The sequence below is a fragment of the Sus scrofa genome, chromosome X (genome assembly GCF_000003025.6).
Source record: "Sus scrofa isolate TJ Tabasco breed Duroc chromosome X, Sscrofa11.1, whole genome shotgun sequence".
NCBI classification, from domain to species: domain Eukaryota; kingdom Metazoa; phylum Chordata; class Mammalia; order Artiodactyla; family Suidae; genus Sus; species Sus scrofa.
The window spans coordinates 97,002,654-97,027,605 of NC_010461.5; the positions used below are offsets into that span (position 1 = coordinate 97,002,654).

A 24,952-nucleotide genomic window follows, 5' to 3' on the forward strand; every position below is an offset into this window, starting at 1 on the left:
TAACGATCCGGCGTTGCCGTGAGCTGTGGTGTAGGTCGCAGATGCGGCTTGGATCCCGCGTTGCTGTGGCTCTGGCGTAGGCTGGTGGCTACAGCTCCGATTCAACCCCTAGCCTGGGAACCTCCATATGCCACGGAAGCGGCCCAAGAGATAGCAACAACAACAACAAAAGACAAAAAGACAAAAAAAAAAATAAATAAATAAATAAATAAATAAATAAATAAAGGTTGTCAGATAGTAATTAATATTAGTCAAGTTACTATACGAACATAAACTTAAAAAATTACCTCCCCTCCAATTCATGTTAGATATTTAAAAAATAATAATAGTAACAGATACCTGAATAAGAGGTAATTAAGGAAAGAAAAAAGATACTGAAATATTTTAATTTTTCCATCTTCTTGGTTTAATAAATGCTTTAGTCCAGTGTCAGGTGGTTGAAAATATCTTAATGATTTTTATTTGGTCTCAGAGCTGGGAGGTTAAATATAACCCATTTTAAAGCTAGAAAGCAGAGTGCAAAGTATTATTCTAAACTCTCTCCTGTGCTTCTTGTGTAAACAAAGAGAACCTAAAATGTCCACCTACTCAACATATTTTCCTGGGATTTCATTGGCTCTGTAGTATTTGACACTAATTTTTCCCTACTCTCAATATACTCCTCTCAGCTTTCCTTGGTTCCATGTTTCCTTGTTTTTCTCCTATATCCCTGCTTACCTCTTCTTCTTCCACCCCCTGAAATGTTGCTGCTTCTCAGGGTTCTGTCCTTTGGCCATTCTCAGTTGATATATTCACTCGCTGCCTCCAGTCCTGAACTGGCTTTAGCTTCATAATTCATGTTTCCTTTCAATAGCTTTATGTTTTTTAGACAACAATGAAATCTTACTGTGTGTGCTGCACTTTCACATAACAATATATATAGACTCTTTACACCTGCATGGTCTTCAAGCACATCAATTAATATGTCTGAAACTAAACTCCCTCAACAAATGTTTTTTGAGTGCCTGTTATATGTGCCCGACGCTGCTAGATTCTGCAAAATCAAATGAGAAATATTCTCTGACCTCAGGGACCTTGCTGACTAGTGAAATAAATATATCTGCAGTTATAGCATTGTATGGTAATATTCAATAGAAGGTACTACACAAGTATACAAGCTAGCCTTATGAGTCAGGGTGCCAGGAAAAGCTCCCTGGAGGCTTAGAACAAGGAGTTAACTATGTGAGAGAAGGAAGGAAGGGGCATATCAGGGACAAATAGCAAGTGCAAAGGCACAGAGGCTGAAACCCTGTGGCATGTTAAAGGTACCCTGGCTGGACCAAAGGGTACATGTGTGAAAGTTGTAGGGCAGGCGGGCAAGACTGGAATTTTAAATGGCTTTTTGTGTTAAACCAAGACATATGATCGTTATCCTCCAGGTACTGGGGGAGGATGGGCTTTGAGGGGTTTGAATTGGAAGCTTAATTAAAGTGTTTGGATTTTTGTTTTGGAAAGAGCATTCTGGTAGCAATGTAAAAGATAAATTGGATGGGGGCCCCAGGCTAGGGATAGGGAGACCACTTAAGAGGCTCTCAACCTAGGAGAGAAATGAGTACTTCAATCATGATAGAATATGATAGCAGTGAGTCTGGCAACCATAAAGAGGAGCTGCCAAGTATAAAAGAAGGACTTGATGACTGACTAGCTGACTAGCTGGGCTAGTAAGTGAGTAGCCTAGGATGCTTCTCAGGTATCCGACCTGAGCAGCTGGTTAGACGTTAATGGTCATTCGTGGAAATATGTTTATTATCATCTCCCCACAACCCTGCTTCTCCTCTTTTGAACCTTCTTTAATGGCATCAATATCCACAAGTGACCTTTTCAACTCAACCAGAAATACTATTATGTCTTCTTCCTTGCCCACATATCAAATTAGTTAAAAGTTCGATTCTCTCTGCCTCCTTCTACAAATGCCTGTGGAATCTGTCCTGTCATCACTCACATCATCCTGGCCCTTGACCCCTAAATGCTTGCTGCAGCCTCCTAGTTTTCTGTCTCTGATCTCTACTGCCAACAGCTTTTTTTTCCCCTCAAAATACAGATCTGACTATGTCATTTTGTGATTTAAAATGGCTCCTTGTCACCTACAGAATAAGGTCCTTCCTGATATTACCTCATCTTACCTTTTTTAACTCAGTTCTAATTCCTTAATACCTTTGCATCCTACTGGCCATGCCAGATACAGATCTGTACCCTAAATACTCTTTCACTTTCATGTCTTTATTCATGTTGTTTGCTTTGCCAGAAATGCCTTCCCTGTCCCCTTTTCTCACAGAGCAAAGCCCTACTCATCCTTCAAGATTTAGCTCAAATGTCTTATTATTTTCCATGAATCGGGCAGACAAAATTATTCCTCACTTGTATCCTGACAGTACGTCATATGCACTTTGACATTGATAATTACTTACCACGTCTTCCTTGGCAGTTTGTCTCGCTGGCTAGGCTCAGGGCTGATTTAAGGCAAATAACTGTACTTTACAGATCTTATTCTTGGAACCTGACTCCATGCCTGACTGTGGTAGGCCTGAAGCAGTGTTGAATTCCTGCTTCTGTGCCTTTTATTCACTATTGCCCTTAGCTGGATGCCTGCAATCTCCCTTTTTTCAACTCGAAACTTTGCCCATTCTTCAAGGCCTACTTCTTCCATAAATCCTTCACTGATCAGTGTAGTGGTAAAAATTTTAACCACTTTGCTTTGGGAGAAGAGGGGTTGCTTTTATCAGTTTAATTCACCGTAGAATTTCCAGGCATTAATTACTATTAAAAACAGGGACTATTTGTACCATCTTGTATTATGCTTATTTTAATAATCCTACTTACAGATTATTAATTACTTCCATTCCCACCCCCACCTTGACTTCACAAAAAAACCCAAGTAACTCCCAATCTTGTTTGAATAGATGGCCTTTTAAATGAGGAGCATAGTAGTTCTTTGACTCAAAAAGTACGGCCCCCCCCACCCCACCCCCAGGGTACTGAGCTTTTATTCTGAAGTAGTTGAGTATCATTTGTACCTGTCGTTTTCAGGAAAAGATTGAGGTTTCTTCTTTCATGTCTGTCTTTCTATATGCGGGCAGTTGAAAGAGGCCTCTATTTCATAAGCCTTTGGAGTTTGGTATCTGATATTATCTTTGAACCTGTACTTGCTGCAATGAAGCACAATAAGCACAGTGGAGTTTATTTTCCTTATATGTGCCCTTTTTTTTTTTTTTTTTTTGTCTTTTTAGGGCCGCACTCGCAGCATATGGAGGTTCCCAGGCTGGGGGTTGAATCGGAGCTGTAACTGTTGACCTACACCAGAGCCACAGCAACGCGGGATCCAAGCCGCTTCTGCAACCTACACCACAGCTCACGACAATGCTGGATCCTTAACCCACTGAATGAGGCCAGGGATCAAACTGGAGTCCTCGTGGATGCTAGTCGAGTTAGTTAACCACTGAGCCACACGGGAACTCCTTCTTTTTTTCTTTTTTCTTGTGATAAACTCTTTTGAATTATGTTCTTATTCTTGCCTTCTTAGCATCAATGTAAAGTAGAATACATAAAAGTATCTCTTGTACAGTTGGACATACAGAGCGACACACCCAAGATCACTCACCTACCTACTCATTGGTTACACCAAGCCTAAAATTCTGGCTATTTCACTCTCTATTTCTATTGATTTCCAAAAGTAACTCAGTACACATAAGGAAAAAAGGAAAAGGGGCATCTTTAGTTTACTCCATTATGCTAGAGACATGTAACATGTCTTGACACTAGATGTCCTAATAAGTATGCTGTTTACCTAAAAATTAATGTTTTTTCTTGGGTAAGTCTATCCACGTTTGGTTTGCTTGATTATTGGAACGTCAATATTGATGTTACAGCATTTAACTTCTGCTTAGAATTTTTGAGAGTAGATTGTAAAACCTCTTAGGTTCTATGGCTAGGATTTACAAAATAACCTGACAAAAGACAGATTAAGAGAAACCTTATTATGTATGCATATGGAGGCTTATATTATCATTTTAACGAAGAACAATAATTTTATGGAAAAGTGACAAGACCAAAAGGGGTTTAGATTTTTAGGAGATGGTAAATCTACTAGCGGAAACTAACAGAAGATAAGGGTTATTTAGTAAGGTTCTATTTAGGTAGATGAGATTCGTCCTTCACTTCCTGGTAAGGGAGAAGTAAGGGGGAGACACTGTCACAAAAGGCATTTTATGCTCTGCTTTCAGGTAGAAAGGGGGAGGCAGACACTTTTTCTTGTGCTTGTGTTGGTTTCTTCTCACTTGCCTTCAGCTCAAAATAATCCTTAGGCAAAGGGGTATATTTTGGGGTGACATATTCTGATCCCCTTCAAAATCATCAGAGTCTAAAACTTAGATTAAGGAATTAACTGTATGGGAATGAGAGGTAAATTTTGTGAAATTGTACATATGCAGCATTTTATTAAAAATATGCATTGGTTTAGATTTGGTTCGGTCAACAAATAATTATTAAAAGTCGACAGTGTGTTAGCTACTGAAAATGTAAAGATGCAATGGACACTTCATGCCAAGGAGCAATGCATGGGTACAGACTGACACCAACAATGATAATATATGCCCCAAACAGTATCATTTCCCCAAGAAGACTACCCCTTTGATGGTATACCTGTTTGATATCAGTTCATTGTTTAACATCCATACTATCTCCTGAGTTAGAAAGTGTGATCACTTTTTACCCTCTCCTCTCCCTTTAGTGTCTGCTCATTTACCAAATCCCGTCTGTTTGATCTCAGAAATGTCTTTGGAATCTAGCCATTCCTTTCATTTCCAGTGCTACAATCCAGGCCTTTATCTCTTACCTGGACCATTATAGCTGTTCTCCCAGATTCCAGTCTTTCATCTACACTGCCAACAGAATTACTTTCCCATAAAGCAAATCTGATCATGTTGCTCTCCAGTTTAAGTGCTCCTTTGTTTTTTTTTTCCCCCCTATAGAATTAAGTCTAAATTTCTTAGATGACTCAGTCTTTCAGAAGTCAGCCTGACTTCAGCTCTCATTGTTATTTCCTACCCTTCCCCTTTGTAAACCTTATGTTCTGAGGCACTTGGTTGTCCCCACCACAGCAGAAATGGTCAGACCCTTTGTAGATTCCATGTATTCACTATTCTAGAAGTTGGGAATATAGTAGTGAATAAAAGAAACAAAAAAAATCTATTGTTATGAAGCTTATTCTAGTGATGGGAGACAGAAACAGAATAAGTAAATGTTATATTAAAAGTGATAAATTTCATGGAGAAAAATAAAGCAGATAAAATGGGATAACAGGAGGTAAATAAATAGACAGGAAAGCTTCACTAAGATGTCATCTGAGAACAATTTGAAGGTGGTGAAGGAAGGAATCATCTGGAGGAAAAACAACATTCCCAGTAGAGGAAACAGCAAGTGAAACTGCAGTAAACCAGAGTAAGTCCTGGTATGTTCAAGAAATAGCATTGAGGGAGTTCCCCTTGTGGTGCAGCAGAAATGAATCGGACTAGTATCCATGAGGATGCAGGTTTGATCCCTGGCCTTGCTCAGTGGGTCAAGGATCCGGTGTTGCCGCAAGCGGTGGTATAGGTCACAGATGTGGCTTAGCTCCCACGTTGCTGTGGCTCTGACGTAGCCCGCCAGCTATAGCTCCAATTCAACCCCTAGCCTGGGGACTTCCATTATGCCATGGGTGTGGCCCTAAAAAGCAAAAAAAAAAAAAAAAAAAAAAAAAGAAAGAAAGAAAGAAAAAAAGAAATAGCATTGAAGCCTGGGTAGGTGGAGCCAGTGAGCAAAGGGAAGGGTAGTAGAAAATGAAGTCCCAGAGGTGTAGATGGGGCATTTATAATGTGTAGACCACTGCAAGGACTTTGGCTTTTGCTCTGAGAACCAAGCCAGTGGAGGGTTTTTGAACAGAGGATGACATAATCTGACTTATTTTAAAAGGCTCATCCTGGTTTTTATGGATACAGTCAGATTTGTTACTGCTGAGCCACAATGGGAACTCCTCATTCTGGCTTTTAAATACTGAAAAGAGATTGTAAGCAGATATGAAATATTTATTTTGAATATTTCAGGTAACCAATACAATATCTGGTATATAGTAAGTGTTAAGAAGTATCAAAAGGCAGATTTCCCTAGTGGCTCAGCAGATTAAGGGTCTGGCATTGTCACTGCAGCAGCTCACGTCACTGCTGCGGCACAGCTTCAATTCCTGGCCCAGGTACTTGCACATGTGGTTGCAGCTGAAAGAAAGAAAGAAAGAAAAAGGCTTACAATTCAAAGCAGTCCAACTTTAAAACATTTTTAGATAATCAGGATATTTGAATATGGATTTGATATTAGACGGTACAAATGGAATTTTCTTAGGTATAATATAATTGTAGCTGTATTTAAAAGAGATATTAGAGAGTCACATAGAATATTTACTGATAAAATCAATGGTATTTAGATCTTCCTTTAAATGCGTCAGCAAAAAGAAGCAAATACATAAAAGCGGGAGGATTGATAAAACAAGGTGAGTAAGATGTTGATAGTCATTAAAGCAGGTGATAAGATGTGGAGTTCCCTCTGTGGTGCAGTGGGATAGGCAGTGTCTCTGCAGCGCCACCACAGGTTCAATCCCTGACCCAGCACAGTGGGTTAAAGGATCTAACGTTGCTGTAGCTGCTGTGTAGTTTGCAACTGCAGCTGGGATCTGATCTCTGGCCAGGGAACCCCTTTGCCACCAGGCAGCCGAGAAAAGAAAAAATTAAGGATGCATACAGTTCATTATACTATTTATTATTATTCTGTCTACTTCTGTGTATATTAGAAATGTTCACAATAAAGTTTTATATACATATTGTATTTATATAGAGATGTATCTGTCTACATATAGATTATCTATTCAGATACAGAAGTACAGATATAGATAAAAGATACAATGTTTCACTTGATAATTCTACCTTTAAAAATCTGTCATAAAGAAATAATCGTATATACCCAAAGATGTAAGTAAAATGATTTTCATATTAGTATTCTCACAACAGCTAAAAATTGAACAAACTAAATTTGTAATAGTTGGAAAATAAAAGCTGTCGTATAATCCATACAGTAGAATACTTTGCAGTCCTTAAATTCTTTTCAAAGTCTCTTTAATGACATTAAAAACATTCTAAGTGAAATACTAATTGAAAAAAAAACAGAATGAAAAATTAGATGTATTATCCTAATTTTGACTAAAAATACCTATTAATATTTATAGATTTAAAAACCTAAAGGAAAAACACTAAATTATAGCTAGTAGTTATGGTAGTAGGGTTTTAGGTCATTTTTATTTGATTCTTTATACTTACCTATGTTGCTAAAATTTTTGTTAGTAAACTTGCCTGATTTTAAGACAAACAACAGAAGATACTATAAAAGACTCCAGTTTAAGCCTTTCCCCCTTATGTTAGGATAAACAAGTAATAAAATAGGGATAAAGATTCATGTTCTAGGATGTTCACTGAATTGCTATTTAATATTTAGCAAAACATTGGAAATTCTAAATGACCAGTAAATTGGAAATGATTAGATTATGGTGTATCCATATGCAGCTAGTAAGTGTTTCCAGAGAGTGAGATACAGAAAGTGTTCATGTAAAATAAAAAGGAAGATACTGAGTCATATGTACAATATGATTTCAATTATGCTTTTAAAAAAAGAAAGATTGAAGATGGTCAAAATTTTAGTAGATTATAGGTGGTTTTAATTTTAGTTTTCCTACTTCCTATGTTTTCTGAATTGTATGTACTGAGCATGTATTACCTTATAATCAAAAATACATTATCTGAGTATTTTGAAATAGTGTAGAGTACAAGGAAAAGAAGAGGGATGTTTAAGAGAAAAAAAGATCTGGAATCACTGTTAGAGGGAATATGCTAAGGAATTAATAAAATGAAAATGATTATCAAACAGAAATTTGAATTTTATGTAACAGGGCAAGAAGCCTGTTTGGTTTTCTGTCTTCCAGCAGTGCTCACTAATCTGGCAGTAAAATTAGGGGAAGGAGCTCTATAGTCATCTAGGATTAGGTCAGGGCATCTGTGTTGCTGGTCTACCTCCACAGTAGATGTGAAAATGTTTTATAAACTGTGAAGCTGTAGACAGATAGCAGTGGTAGTTTTTATTAATCCCCACAACCACTGTCCTATTCAAGCACTCATTATTCCTACGTTAACTGACTGCCCTTCCTGTCCTCACTCTATTTCTAAACCATCTTTTACATTATTGCCCAGCATTCTCTTTCTAAAGCACCTGTCAGATGTGTTATTTTTCCTTTTCAGAAATTTGTGTTGGCTTTCTATCACCTTAGAATATCTGAAGTTTTAGGCCACAAATCCAAGGCTCTTCATGACCTGGTCTCAAAGTATCTTTCTACTCTAAATCTAATCCCCTACTATATTTCCATATACGTTTTTCTCTATTCTCATCTTCCTGCCTACCCTTCCTTAAATACATAAGGCTTAGCTAACACTCCATATTTTTGCTCATGCAACATTTCTCTAAAACATTGAGGAACAGCCTCTGAACTTAGTTAGATGACTTGTATTTTTGCATTGCGTCTGCTGTTTCCAGGTAGCTGTGTGACCTCTAATATGTTATTTTGACCTCTTTGAGCCTCAATTTTTTCCCCTTAATTTCTTCATCCTCGATGTTACCTGCCTCATAGAGTTGTTAGAATTCATTCAGATACTGAATACAAAAGCATGTTGTCAACTAAATGCACGGCACACGTGTATGGCATTATTTTCTACCTACCTGTTGGGATGCTTTTGACTTCAACTAACAAATCCAACTGAAAATGGCTTAAACAATGAGGAAGCAAGTCTGGAGGTAAGGCGGCTCCAGGGTTGCTTAATTCGCAGCTCAGAAGGATCATCAGGGACACAAGGGCCTACCATCCTCCTGCTTGGTTGCTCTTCATCTCTTGTTCTCTTGGGTTTGTTCCGCTCAGACGGCTACTGCTGTCTTAGGTGTTACATGCGGACAACAATGTTCAGAGGCAGGAAAGAGGAAGATCACCTTGTATAGTCCTTTTTAATAGTGAGGAAATCTTTCTAGAAGGCTCCTCTGTCTCCCCATCCTCTAAACGGAATTGCCTCATGTTGATTGATGAAAATTATAGCACATGCCTAAACTAGTCGTCATTGCAAAGGGGAATGAGTTTATCTTAATGAGCTTAGACCAATCGTGATCACCCCCACCCCCACCCCCACCCTAGTGCTGCTTCCACCTCTCCTAAAGGAACAGATGCTCTTAAAAGGACTCTGTTAGGGAGGGAAAGATTGTGAAAGTGTCTTCAGGGATGATCCTGGTTTATTAGGAAAAGGAGGTAAGGAAGTGATAAGTAGTAGATGCAGCATAAAGGGGAGTCAGCTTTTGGTAGATCAAGATTTCAGTCAAGCATCATACAAAATGATGGGAGAACAAATGGGATGGGAAAAGTCTGAAGCTTTTGTTTTTCTAGTTTTAACATTTGTTTTCATGTTTAAACAGGTATGTAGTGGAGCTGATGAAGACCCAGATGATAAAAATGCACCATTTCGACAAAGGCCATTTTGCAAATATAAAGGACATACGGCTGATCTCCTTGATCTTTCATGGTCTAAAGTAAGAAATCTTACTTGAACTGTGTATTAATTCTGTGTAACTATTTTAGGATAAAAACAAATATTTTACTTGTATGACTGTCACACCGTCAGATGTTTGAATGTTCGTGTATACTTCATGGGAGTTAAAAATTAATTAAGGTTAAAAAAGAGAAGCATCAGATTAGGCTAATGAGAAAACGTTTAGGTTACTTTACAGTTTCTATCTGGATCTGTCTATATATTTGTACTTTTTTTCTTTTTTCTTTTCTTTCTTTTCTTTTTAAGGCCACACCTGCAGCAAAAAAAAAAAAAAATTTCACCTGGGGGGAAGTAATATTTAAAAGCCTTAAATTGAGAAGCGTCATCTTAGTTAACAAAATACCAGTAGGGATACTGGTGGTGCCCATATGTTTTAACTGTGTCAGGAGAACCTAATGTATCACAATATCACTGGTACATATCAGCAAGTCAGGCTTCCCCTGAACTCCAGCTTTGAACCACTCCATTTTTGAATTGTTGTTCCTATCATATTTGTGTAGAGCTATATATGTGCTGTTACGTGCTTATGTATATGTGTTATGTATATGTCCTGTTTTGGATGCATTTCATAACCCATCTGTCATAATGTCTTTCTCTAACCTCCTAGAACAAGCTGGGACCTCACCTGGTAGTCTGGTTTTAAACTGAGCCCCAGTTGTGTATTTAAACTCCTTCCCAACCATGTGTGAAATCTGGGTTGTCACAAAAGGGAAATCTAAAGTGTCCTTAATCTGGAGTTCCTGTTGTGGCTCAGCAGAAATAAACCCGACTAGTATCCATGAGGATGTGGGTTCAGTCCCTGGCCTTGCTCAGTGGGTTAAGGATCTGATGGCACTGCCTCAAGCTGTGGTGTAGGTCAAGACTCAGGTCAGACCAGGGATTGCTATGGCTGTGGCGTATGAGGCCAGGGATCAAACCTGCATTCTCATGGATACTAGTCGGATTCTTAACTCCCTAAGCCACAGTGGGAAATCCTGTGTGCTCTTTTCTTAAACTTTCTTTTTTACTGAACTATTTATGTATATTTCTAGATACATATTGGCAACAAGATTCTAAGCCCCTCGAGTAGGGATCAGAGGGAGTTCCTTTTATGGCTCAGTGGTTAATGAACCTGACTAGGATCCGTGAGGATGCAAATTCGATCCCTGGTCTCCCTCGGTGGGTTAAGGATCCGGCGATGCCCTGAGCTGTGGTGTAGGTCACAGATGCTCAGATCCAGGGTTGCTGTGGCTATGGTGTGGGCCGGCAGCTGTAGCTCCGATTTGACCCCTAGCTTGGGAACTTCCATATGCCACAGGTGCACCCCTAAAAAGCAAAAAAAAAAAGAGTAGGGGTCAGATCTGACTTTACTGTTGTTTATCTTCAGTATCTAGCAGAGTTGGTATTTATAGGGGGGTTTCTGTCTGTCGAAGACTTGTTTTGTGCCAGGTAACAGAATTACTTTATTAATTCTTAAAATAACAACCCTGTGAAGTAGATATTTCATTTTGTAGATTAGAAGACTGAGCCTCTGACCTGTCCAAGATCACAAAACTAGTTTTGGGTAGCACTTAGATCTGAATCTAATTTTTTTGACTCCCAGGAGCATGCTTAGCTCAAGAAAACTATTTAATTTCACTTATTAGGTATTTATTGAACAGAAACCTCTTGGCATAATAGAACAAATCTTAACATGTCTTTAGCAGCTTTCATGGATGTCTTCATAGTTCTTTCATATGCTTAAAGCAATGGACCGTTGCATGAAGTGAATAAAGTCAGTTTTAATGAACAGCCGACTATTGATTTAATTTTATATGCCTTGTTATTATTAATCAACAGGAAAAAAGCAAACCATACATACTCTTCAAAACTTTTCTGGGAGTTCCCGTCGTGGCGCAGTGGTTAACGAATCCGACTAGGAACCATGAGGTTGCGGGTTCGGTCCCTGCCCTTGCTCAGTGGGTTAACGATCCGGCGTTGCCGTGAGCTGTGGTGTAGGTTGCAGACGCGGCTCGGATCCCGCGTTGCTGTGGCTCTGGCGTAGGTCGGTGGCTACAGCTCCGATTCAACCCCTAGCCTGGGAACCTCCATATGCCGCGGGAGCGGCCCAAGAAATAGCAACAACAACAACAACAAAAAAAAAAGACAAAAGACAAAAAAAAAAAACTTTTCTGGGACTGAGTAGATCTTGAAAATAAAAAGAATTGTTACTAGATGTTTCAAAAGTTATTGTAAATCTTTCAAAATTCCGTTTTTTTTTTTTTTTTCTGTTGTTTTGGTTTTATTTTTATAGTTTAACTCTTTTGGGTTTTTAGATTTTTTCTTTTTGTTACTTTTCAAAATTCTGTTTTTTGATTGTAAGATACACCATCTGTTTAAAAACAGGTATACCACATAAAATGTACATTTTAAAAACTGGCACAAATAGCATTTATGTAGCAGTACAATAACGTATCCAAATTGTGCTTATTAGACTTTCTTGTTTTTCATAACATGCGTTCTACTTAAGCACTGTGCAGAATAATGTGGTAGTTAAGCCTGGACCTAGGGCCAGACTACCCAAGTTTGAACTCCAGCTCCCCCCCTGACAAGCTGTGTAGTCTTAGACAAATTATTTAACCTCTCTACTCAATGTTCTCATTTGTGAAAGGGGATAATAGTATACCTACCTCGAGTTCCCTTGTGGCACAGCAGGTTAAGGCTCTGTCTGGCATTGTCACTGCAGCAGCTTGGGTTGCTGCTGTGGCCCGGGTTTAGTCCCTGACCCGGGAATTTCTACCTGCCTCAGGCGCAGCCAAAAAAAAAAAAAATAATAATGTACCTACCTCATAATGTTGCTGTATAGTGCTAAGAACAATGTTTAGCACAAAGTAAATACTCAGTAAATGTCATTATTATTCCAATTTGTTTAGCACCTTTATGCATACCAGGGAATACTAGGATCCCATTTCAGTTTTCTCATTCAGTATAACTCAGTTCTCCCTTTAAATAGATTGTATTTAGAAATAAAAGAGCTTTTGCCAGCTAGAAGCTTTTGACAGATAGATGTTTGATTTCTGGGTGATGGGCCACCACAATGCCTAAAACAGTTACACTACCCTCTTCTAGCTTTGAAAATTCTATGATGTATTCTAAGAGATTTGACCAATTCTGTTCTCTAATTTTCTTGCCTAGGGTATGACAGATGCACAGTAACTTTTCATTTCCATGCTACATCATAGGGTAATCTTTTTGAAGGCATTTTAAGTGACAGAGAATCCATGTGAGTTAAAATTCACCAGTATTATCAATGTGAAAATAACTGAACCAAAATGACAATCAAATGAATAGATGACTTATATTCATAGCTAGGTTCCAGTATATGCAGGCTTTAACAACTAAAGCACACCTTAGTTCTCTACTGGTGCCTGGCAGATTTCTTTCAACAAAAGTCATAAGATTCATCCTGATTTCAGAATAGGTAATGTGAAAAAGTCTTAGAATCAGAGAAATTACCTGTTTGGGAAAAAATGGGATTGTGCAAGTGAATTGGATAATCATTTGTGCTTTCTGATGCTGCATATGGCAGTAATAATGACAAAATTATTGAGGTATATAACCAAAAGTTCACTTTTGTGGTATAAGTAATTTTTTTTCATATGGTGATAAAATAATCAATGTCAATTTCTCCATAGAACTACTTTCTGCTTTCTTCTTCCATGGATAAAACAGTCAGATTATGGCACATTTCCAGAAGAGAATGCCTTTGCTGTTTTCAGCATATAGATTTTGTCACTGCCATAGCTTTCCATCCAAGAGTAAGTAATTATTTACACATTTTTTTGTTACACTGTGAGGAAGGTGAGGGAACCCGGTTTTCTCTGGAGCGTAATTGGATGACAGGAAAAAAAATTATCAATAGCCACATAGTTAAGAGCAACTTTACTCTTTCATTTTGCTTTAAAAATGAGAAAGGGAATATGTATTCTGCTAATCTGCATTAGAAGGGCTGGAAATATTATAGCCTAAATGCAATGGTGAAAAGTCATCCCAAATCTTTAATAAGACATGCAGGGTATAAACTAAGAAAATATCCTATTAAAGAGGAGAGATGGTAGAAGAAGAACAGGCAGAGGTGGATAAATGAGAAAGGGAAGCATATAAGTAGGAATTGTCATAGGAAGGTCAGGAAGGAAAGAGACAAAGAAGAAAATATTGAAAGAGGCAAAAACCAAAATTCCTTACAAGATATACTGAATTCTGGAGTTCCCGGTCGTGGCTCAGCAGCTAGCGAACCCGACTAGCATCCACGAGGACACGGGTTAGATTCCTGGCCTCGCTCAGTGGGTTAAGGATCCAGCATTGCCATGAGCTGTGGTGTAGGTTGTAGACGCAGCTCAAATCCTGTGTTGCTGTGGCTCTGGTGTAGGCTGGCAGCTACAGCTCCAATTAGACCCCTAGCCTGGGAACCTCCATATGCCTCGGGTGCGGCCCTAAAAAGACAAAAAGACCAAAAAAAAAAAGATATACTGAATTCCTATTTAATGTCTGGAAACATTGTTCATCTTGAGATCCTTTCTTAACTCATTTTCAATGTAGAAAAACAGTTAATGTCTTTACTCTAGAAAGAAAGTATTTCATATGATTTCAACCATATGAAAGGAGAAAAATCTACCATCATGGAATCTAGACCTATCTTATAATATCCTATAGGATAGAGCCACCAAGTACATAAGGCTAGATTAGTTTTAGTTCTTTGCAGCTGTAAGCACGAGGGATGTCATGTGTTGGTGCGGCTTCACTAGCCAGGTTGAAATAATTGGAGAGTTTGAGCTGATCCTGGTTGATTTTCCCTCTCCTACATTGGTGCATGATTACATTTCCAATCATGTCCTCATCTCTGTATGTTTAATACCCATTGTCTTTTTCATGCAAACTTTCAGTTATATTCACATTTTTTTCTTTCTTTCCCCATATTGAGTGAGAAGAATGACTTTTCTCTCAATATGAATTCCCTCCCTGGGCAGGCTTATAACATGGGCAGTAATAATTCTGAACCCTTAGAGAAGACTTGAACTTTTTATAATTAAAAATGCTTAATCTATGTTGATACCATATCAGTTTTGACCATCAACCTTTGAAGGCTTCTTTCTCAATAATACCCACATCCTGTCAGCAGAGGAGGCAACAAAAGGATGGATTTACTGCTATTAGCAACTATGAACAAAACCCTTCCCTCCCCCTCTGTTTTGACTATAATGTATCAAGGTGGAAAGAGAGGGGTCTTAGGTGGTAATAGTTATCTATGTAGTACTTTATTATTAAGGTTTCTGTTTAGTCAGTATTTTTTCTGTACTTTCATTTGGTTTTATTTTGGAAACTGAGAAGTATTATTTCTAAAAATTCTGCTGCTGTAGAGAGGTTTTGAGAAGAGTTAGGGAAGAATGGGGTGATGTTGACATTTTCCTCCAAAATATGTGTCTATCAAATAATGTTACCTGGAAAGAAGGAAGCAGAGTTATAAAAAAAAAATAGCCAAATAGAGATAGACACATGTATATACATATGCACGTATATGTATGTATGTAAATAAAATTCTAAATTCTAAGACCCAGATGAAGTATTTGACTTGTTCTGCACTTCTACTGGTAGACATTGAATCAGGCCTTCTATACCATAGCCATAAAAATGCCCATTCTGTGTAAGTTATCCTTGACAGGCTTTAGAGGTGGATAAGAATAATAACCTTGAGTGGAGAAGAAAATCTGTTTCTTGTTTTGGCGTTCCAAACATTCCAAAGATATTTTATTTTATCTTTAATTCTTATGTTACCAAAAATTAGAGCAGCTTCATGATAGGCCTAGTTTAGCTTAGAGCAGGGTTTTTCAACCTTAGCACTATTGGCATTTGGGGTTGGATAATTCTTTGGCATAGAAGGAGGAAAGGCTATCCTGTGCATTATAGGATGTTTAGCAGCATTCCTGGCTTCTACTCACTAGATGTCATAGCACCCCACCCTCTAAATGGTAACAATCAAAAATGTCTCCAGGAGTTACTTGGTGGCCTAGTAGGTTGAGGATCCGGTGTTGTCACTGCTGTGGCTCGGGTTTAATCCCTGGCCCAGGAACTTCCGCATACTGAGGGCACAGCCAAAAAAAAAAAAAAAAAAAAAAAAAGTCTCCAGATGTTGCTAGATGTCTCCTGTGAGGCCAAATTGCCATCTGCTGAGAACCCCTGGTTTGAGATTGAGAATTTGATTGAAGAATTTAAATGGTGAAGTGATTCTTTGCTGACAGGGTGTCAGAGTTCCAAAAATTGACTGATTCTGTGGGCTAACTGGCATTAGCTACTCTTTTATCCAGAAGTTGCATGTATCCCAAGGAGTGTCTGGGCAAATGCACCATTATAGGATAGTGTTTCCTGAAGCCTGTTCCTTGAATGTGCTAGCCCTGCTAGATGTTCCTTCCTGGCCCTCTGCCAACTCCCTACAAAAGTTCAGTGGTTAAATAAGTTGAAAAATGCTACCTACTTTATCACCTTTTAGAGAATCAGAATGCATGTTAATTGAGAATCCTGTTTAACTTTCGGTAACCCAGAATTTCTCAAACTTATTTGATCACACAACCTACACTCCAACACATTATCTGTTAACGTCTATAACTTGGGAAAAGCAGTTTAAGGATATGATAAAGTGATTAGACTATCATTTCTCCAAAATGAATAGTGAAGTTTCTAGTTGTTATTTTTAGTGAATGAAATATTGCTTATTTTATAAATACTTTTTAAATGAAATCTACATATTTTAACATTATTTCTAATAGACAGTGTATTGATTTGCTCATGAGTTTTTCTTCATGTGGTAAAATGAAAGCTTTCTCTTTTGTCACATTTTAGGATGACAGGTATTTTCTAAGTGGGTCATTGGATGGAAAACTCCGCCTTTGGAACATACCTGACAAAAAAGTGGCTTTGTGGAATGAAGTAGATGGTCAAACAAAATTGATCACAGCTGCAAATTTCTGTCAGAATGGCAAATATGCAGTGATTGGAACATATGATGGCAGGTGTATTTTCTATGATACAGAGGTAAAGGAATATCTTGTATAAGTTACGTACTTAGTAAAACACTTCTGCAGTGTGGAATAAGTTGGTGTATCCTCTCTGGGCTTTAACTGCCTTATCTGTAAACTGGAGTAAATAATACCACGTCTGTCTGTGAGTTGGCTCAGATGATCTTTGAGGTTCTTTCTAATTCTGATCTCTTTAAATTGTGACTTTTTAGCATTTGAAATACCACACACAAATACATGTCCGATCTACCAGAGGGCGTAACAAGGTCGGAAGAAAAATTACTGGCATTGAGCCTTTACCTGGAGAAAATAAGGTACTAAGTATTCAAAACCATCTCTCTTCACACTATATATAGACTCCTGAAAGTAAGTTCTTTATATCTTGGCTAAGAATATATTTCCTTTTCTATGGAATACTGCTTTTCTAGTTTTGAGATATATTCTCTGTGTGTGTAATACCCTTTTTTGGTTATACCTTAACACAGATTAAAAGATGGTATTTTTAGCTTTTCCTTTCATTTGTTTTTAGATACTGGTAACCTCAAATGACTCCAGAATCAGACTATATGATCTTAGAGATTTGTCACTGTCCATGAAGTATAAGGGGTATGTCAACAGCAGCAGCCAGATCAAAGCAAGTTTCAGGTAAGTTGGCAATGAGAAATTCTGGAAGGAGATCAGAACATTTCTCCCCTACTCCCATTTTTCTGTTGATCTATGCCTTATGTTTATATGGTATTGTTAATTCCTTTGCATGTTTACAGCTGGTATCTCATATTATCAGTCATGCGGTACTTAGCGTAGCCACTTGTTTGATAGAGTTCGAATTGCCCCTACTCTCCAAGTGAAGAAACTGAGATGGAGAAAATTAAGTAATTTGCCTAAAGTCACACTACACTGGTAGTTGCAGAGCCAGGTTTAGAAGACTCCCAGCTCCAGCATTTGTGCTTTTGTACTTTTATGTAAGCTTTCTAAAAGGAATTTACTCCCTTCCCCCACCGCATCCATGGTCTTGATCCCTTTAGATACAGAAGCTAATAAAGCATTTTGACACCCTAAAGTACAGTATTCTCTGTTTATACCTTAACATATTTGTTATATGAATTCTTAATTTAGGATTTTCAGGCTCTCCTGAATGAAATACCTACCTCTTCTCCCTTTATAGCCCTCTTTCAGCCCTTTTCTTACCAGTTCTCTTTTTTGTTGTTGTTGTTGTTGTTGTTGTTGTCTTTTTGCCATTTCTTGGGCCACTCCGGCGGCATATGGAGGTTCCCAGGCTAGGGGTCCAATTGGAGCTGTAGCCACCGGCCTACACCAGAGCCACAGCAACGCGGGATCCGAGCCGCATCTGCGACCTACACCACAGCTCATGGCAACGCCAGATCCCCAACCCACTGAGCAAGGGCAGGGATCGAACCCGCAACCCCATGGTTCCCAATCGGATTCGCTAACCACTGCGCCACGAGGGGAACTCCATCTTTTCTTCTTAAATTACCCAATAATTTAATTGGTAACATATTCCAGTTCTCTCTTTTATCTGTTAAGTAGGCATTCCTGCCAGTGTGTGTTAACCCAGCAGCATTTACCTAGAGGTTTGATGGAAATACTAATGCCTCTGGCCCCCTATGTCAAACCTATACATTCAAAACCTCTGGAGTGAGACTAAGAGTCTATATTTCAACAAGTTCTGTTTGATGTTTTCATAGGCGTTTTAAGCCAGGAAGCTCTGATAGAGGGAAACCTAAAAAAACTTACAATTTGACTTTTTTTCTTTCTTCCCTAAATTTAGCCATGATTTTAGTTACCTCGTTAGTGGCTCAGAAGATAAGTATGTTTATATCTGGAGTACTTACCATGACCTAAGCAAGTTTACTTCAGTCAGGAGGGATCGTAATGACTTTTGGGAAGGTATTAAAGGTAAGTAAGTGGCTACTTTTGTGTGCCTTATAAGTGAGTAAAGTTAAAATAGAGATGTACTGTAAGTAAATTTGTTTAGGGATTATTTCAGAGAAACAGTTTGACAATTTAACTACTTTTGCTTTGTATTAGTTTTGTTTGGTTTTTCCGTACTGAGGAGGAACTTGTCTAAAATTTGAGAAGTCATCATGGAATCTCGGAACTTATATGTAGTTTGGGGTTTTTTGGGAAGTATTTTTGGGTTTTTGATAGTTCTTAGTTGCTTATATGTTTTTAAAGATATTTGCATATAATGTACACTATTATTTTTTATGTATTTTTGTCTTGATGTTTAGAATCAAATTTATTAGTTATCCTGAAGTAAATTTTTTTCCCAGCCCATAATGCAGTTGTCACATCAGCCATCTTTGCTCCAAACCCAAGTTTAATGTTGTCTTTGGATATGCAATCTGAAAAATCAGAAGGGAATGATAAAGGTGAAGATGCTGAGGTTTTAGATACCATGCCCTCTGGTAGGTACTCACATTTTATTTCTCCTACATTTTTTCTATTAGCATTTAGTAGCTTCATTGACCTATGGGTATTCATGAATATGAAGAAGTTTTCATGAGTATGAAGAATATTTCTTGTTTGTAACATAATGGTTGTCAGATGTGCATTTATGAACATTTCAGTAACATAGTTCTTACAAGTTCTACTTCTTTTAAATTCACCTGGGAATTGAAGAATGAAAATTTTTAAAGTTTGTCATTTTTTTTAATGGATAACTGTTCTCTCTGAGAATTGCAAACAAGACTTAAACATATACAAAATTTATTGTCTGTCTCTTCTACTACACTATAATCTGTATGTGTTTTATTTGTTGTCATACTACCAGTGCCTAGCACAGTGCTTGTCTGCATATAGTCGATGCTATATAAACATTTGCTAAATAAGTGAATTAAACCAAAATGAAAGCAGTGTTCTGTTCTACTTGCCACAAATTTACAGCTTCTCATAGATAGCTATTTACAAGCCTGTAATTTCTTGCCCTTTGCAGCATATGCTTTTTTTGTGTGTGTGTCTTTTCTAGGGCTACACGCATGGCACATGGAGGTTCCCAGGCTAGGGGTCTAATTGGAGCTGTAGCTGCCGGCCTAGGCCAGAGCCACAGCAACACGGGAATCCGAGCCACGTCTGCGACCTACACCACAGCTCACGGTAATGCTGGATCCTTAACCCACTGAGTGAGGCCAGGGATTGCACCCGCAACCTCATGGTTCCTAGTCAGATTCGTTAACCACTGAGTCACGACAGGAACTCCCTACAGCATATTCTTTGAGAATGAATAGTACTTCCAGTTATGTAAAATGCTCAGATTAGGAAGTGAAAAGAAACCCTCAAGTGATATTGAGTGCCAATTATATAAAAAAAAACTGTCCCTGTTAATTCTTAAGAGTAAGGTAAAACCATGTAACTTTGGACCAGTTACCAATGAAAACAAGTTTGTATTAATAAAATCAACTGCCAAATAGTTTATTAAATATGTTTTCTCACTTTAGAGACTAAACCAAGCCTTGCAAAGAGTTAATAAAGCCACAACAACGATACAGTGCACAAAGGATGTTTCTCAAAGTATTTTCCTCAGAAAACTAAATGTAGAACTGCCATATGATCCAGCAAGCCTACTCCTGGCCATATATCCAGACAAAACTATAATTCAAAAAGATACATGCACATGCACTGATACACACACACACACACACACACACACACACACACACACACTAGAACATTACTCAGCCATAAAAAATGAAATAATGCATTTACAGAAACATAGGTGGACCTAGTGATTATCATACTAAGTGAAGTAAGTTCAGAGAAAGACAAATATCATACGAGATCACATATGTAGAATCTAAAAAATAGTACAAGTGAACTTACAAGACAAACAAATTTACAGACGTAGAAAATTAACTTATGGTTGCCAAAGGGGAAGTGGGAAGGGGAAATTGCGAGTATGGGATTAACAGATGCGCAGTATGATATGAAATAGGTAAGCAACAGAATTTACTATAGCACAGGGAACTATATTCAATATCTTATAATAAACTATAATGGAAAAAAATTAAAAATATAGATATATACATATATATGTGTATAACCAAATTACTTTGCTGTATACCTGAAACTGTTTGAACTGCTATACACAATATTGTAAATCAACTACACTTCAATTTAAAAAAAAGATACAGGAGTTCCTGTCATGGCTCAGCAGTTAACAAATCTGACTATCATCCATGAGGACACAGGTTCGATCCCTGGCCTTGCTCAGTGGGTTAAGGATCTGGCATTGCTGTGAGTTGTGGTGTAGGCTGGCAACTCTAGCTCCAATTTGACCCCTAGCCTGGGAACCTCCATATGCTGCAGGTGCAGCCCTTAAAAACCAAAAATAAAAAAATTTTAATTTAAAGAAGATACAGCTGAAAACACAAAGAAGTGATAAGAATTAAAGATAACATATGTAAAGTACGTAGCAAAATGCCTGACATTAATAGACACCTTTCTTATTATTGTATCTTAGAAAGCATTTTTATATATATGTGACAAATTATTTTCTTTCTGATATCCCTCAGTTTTTTGCTGCTGCTGCTGTTCCTTAGCACTGCTTTGAGATATACAGAAAGGGTACTTAGGAATGTTCAGAGGCTTAGGATATGTTTTTTAGCAAATCTAAGAGAAACCATTTTGTCTAACTCATCCTGTATACAACTCTCCAGTTAAAGTTTGGACTATTTTCTTCCTTACTTATCAGTCCTTAAATCTACAGTTTTTGCCTATGCATAATAGTTAACACTGAATTTTGTTCATTAAATGCTGTTACCAGCAAATGTAAGAGGTAAGCATTTTTGCCCTTCGTAGCTACAGGGCTCTTCAGTATGTGGACTGGAAAGGTGAAAGGTGCTGTCAGCATTCACAGAGCAATCGTGTGTACTTCATTTCCTGGCAGTTTCAGTATGTCCGCTGTGCAGTAACCTTATTGCTAACCTCATTAGTGAACCCTGTTAAGAGAAGACTTGCCCAGCTGAATCCATCCTGTCAACACTCCAATCCTGGGGCTGAATAACAAGCTAGCCTCTTGTCTTGAAATGAGGAAATTAGACAATTTAGGAGGCCTTGGCTGCCTGCAAGTGAATCTAGACATCCAGGCTCCAAGGGACTGTAGTCTCCCTATGCCAGGAAGAGACCAGCTAAGACAAGGTAAGTGGCAGTGAGCCTCAGAGAGGAGAGGTATAGGAGGATGAAAGGATTACAGGAGCAAGCTGGGAAAGAGGGACTGAAAAGGTAAGGGGAGGTTCTTCCGCCCCAGACGTGGAGGGTCACAGGCATATATGACAGGTGTGGTAGCAGGCTTTATACTCATTTAAATCAACTAAAATCTTTTTTTTATGCTTTTAAGGTATTATGAAGACAGATAACACAGAAGTTCTCCTCTCTGCTGACTTCACTGGAGCAATCAAAGTGTTTATTAACAAAAGGAAAAATGTATCTTAATTTGAAATGACATTTAAAATAAACATATCAGCAAGTTTCTATATGTATCAGAACTGAAAAATATGATAGTGTTTCAGGCTAACATCCTTTTTTAAAATTTTCATTGGAAGTTGTTCAAATATAATATATTTTTTGAGGGGCAATGTTAATGATCTAGTAAACCCTGGACTGATAGAATAGAAAGGAATGTAGCTAGAATAACATTGTCAAACATGAGGCTTTATGTTTTGTTATGTTTGTGTTTTTTGTTATATAATTGTGAACATGCACAGGTCTATGCATGAATATATAATATATTAATCACATGTGTGTGCCTTTTGGTTACATGCACTAAATCTAACAGAGTTAAATTATTTCAGTGGCTCTTTTGGCCTCTTATCGGGGGTGGGGAAACTTGTTTCTAGCTTAAATAATTTCTTTTGCACAAAATTTCATTTTTAAGAAAAGTGGTATCTTTTGACTGAGTTATTGTTTTGAAAATGTTATATAGGTTTTCAGTAGGTCAACAACCATGTGTAAATGGTTTTTATAAATTTCTCAATTTGGGGACAATTTTTTTTGTGTGTGTGGTCTAAATTGTGGACTTAAGATTCTTTTCTTTGTATATGTATATATAATTTTTTTTTTTTGCCACACTGGAGCACAATGTTTCTATGTAAAGAATTCTTTTCATTCTTTATCCATGAGCACCAGGCTTTGCTCACTTAAAAAAAATTAAGCCGCATTAAGGAGTGAGTCTTCTTTTTTACAATAATGTAAAAATGAACTGTTTACATTTTTTTAAAGCATTGCAGTTTTAAAAATTAAGCAGTTTTGTTTTGTGTTGTTGAATTTGAAAGCCTTTGTAAATATTGATATAATGTACCAATGAAATAACATCTGGGGTGATGGAACCCTGATCATGTTGTTGATGGTTAGCATATGTTTCTGAAAATTAAATATGTATTATTAAAAGTTGGTCACCAACACTTGTTAAACATGTGACTTTATTTTCAGATGACTTCAGTAAATGGAGGAATGTGAAAAAAAACCCCAGTCTTTTTTTATAAGTTGATGTTTAGCAAGCAGAAGACCAAATTTTGGACCCCTAAATTACAATGTATTAGCTACATATCTTTCAGAGAAAAAAAAAATTAATTCTGGTTCTAAAATGAACACTGCTTAGCGTTCATCTATATGCTTATATGTTTTTTACTACATTTGTTTTCACTTACGTGAAAAGCTGGGGAGCCACAATCACATCCTTGTTAACAAGCATGGTTTTGGGATTTCCTGGATTTTCTAGTTGCATATTGCATATCGTTTGCCTTGGTTTTACCCCTGTGCTGCTTTCTGCCTCTTGCCGGTGCAATACTTCTTCCTTCCCCTCCTTTCCCCGCCCTCACTCTCCTCTCCCCACCTCTCTGCTGACAGATGGAGTTGCTGTGCCATTGGCTTTCCAACCAGTCACTTTCTTAAAGTCTGGATATCGGTGTGATTGGTCTAGTGTCTCAGAGAACTTGATGTCTTTCAACTCTGAGACAATTTGGCTTTCACTGACTTCTGCTTGAGGATTTGTAGTCTGTTGCGGTGCTTCAGTGGTTCAAGTACAGATAATCAGGATGTTGCCGTATGAATATGAATACTTCCTGATAGGTTTTATTGGTTTCTTAAACAAAAAGGCAAATAGTTGAGATGCAAGCATAAGAAAATAATACTGACACTTCTAAGTTTAGTTTTTAAAATGTGGGCTATCACTATGTAAATACACTGCAAAGTTACATCAAAAAGTAGGTTTGGAAAGGTAGCATCAAGATGTATACAAAGAAAGTTGAACAATATTTCTTCCTAAAATGAGTATTAGAAACTTACTATAATAAGTGGTATTGGGAGTTCCCACTGTGGCAGAGCGGGTTAAGGATCTGGTGTTGTCTCTGCAGCAGCACGGGTTTGATCCCCAGCCTAGTGCATTGGATTCGATCCCTGGCCTAGGAACTTCCATATGCCGTGGGTGTGGCCAAAAAAACAATAATAATAAATGTTGTGGTGTTACATGAAAGAGCAGATTGTAGAATTATATAAACTTGGATTTGGTTTCCTCTATTAGCACCTTCCTCGGGCAAGTTATTCTATTTTAATCTCCATGTCCTTATATGTAATATGAGACTATCTAACTGAAATTGTAAAGATTTACTGGAAAATCATGTATGTGTAAAGTTTGGTATCTAGCCAGTAGGTGTACTCAATAAAAAATAAAAAAAAAAAAAAAAAAAAAAAACCACTTTTAAATGCCTCTCCTAAATCCCTGAGAACCATCCTAGATCAAAAAAGAAAAAAAAAATTATGTGGAAGCACTTTCTAAATATTGAGATTTCGTAGACAAATAACATTTTAGGGATTGACCTAGGGTGACAACCTTTTTTTGCCAATGCAACACCATTTAAAGCTGCCATCATCTACTGTCACCTCTTCATAAAAGAGAAAACAAGTTTTGTTTGTTTGTTTTGTTTTGGTTTTGCTACATCCGTGGTATGCAGAAATTCTCAGGCCAGGGATTGAACCCATGCCACAGCAATGACAGTGCCAGATCCTTAACCCACTGAACCACCAGGGAACTACAAGAGATGACATTTTAATACCAAAAAAAGTGGCGAAAAAAAGGTCAAGCACAATCTTACTATCTTAGAGCAACAAATAGTCTATTAAAGTGAATAAACCTACCTTTTGAAAAAAGTAGCCATATTTCCTATTTACCCTTTCTCCTTTAGTGAAAACTTCATCACAGGCTTGGTATGGCTG

The 24,952-nt window shown here is 37.7% G+C and overlaps 1 protein-coding gene across 2 annotated transcripts in view; it reads left to right on the forward strand.

The window, feature by feature from the left end:
* Window positions 1-24,416, forward strand: part of WDR44 (WD repeat domain 44) — a 76,782-nt gene extending 52,366 nt beyond the window's left edge. For both annotated transcript variants that reach the window (XM_021080420.1, XM_021080421.1), the window contains 8 exons: window positions 9,562-9,675; window positions 13,349-13,471; window positions 16,548-16,739; window positions 16,936-17,037; window positions 17,253-17,368; window positions 18,513-18,640; window positions 19,018-19,152; window positions 22,080-24,416. In XM_021080420.1, coding sequence (XP_020936079.1) covers window positions 9,562-9,675; window positions 13,349-13,471; window positions 16,548-16,739; window positions 16,936-17,037; window positions 17,253-17,368; window positions 18,513-18,640; window positions 19,018-19,152; window positions 22,080-22,174 — 1,005 coding nt within the window. In that variant the 3' untranslated portion in view covers window positions 22,175-24,416. The remainder of the gene's footprint in view (window positions 1-9,561; window positions 9,676-13,348; window positions 13,472-16,547; window positions 16,740-16,935; window positions 17,038-17,252; window positions 17,369-18,512; window positions 18,641-19,017; window positions 19,153-22,079) is intronic.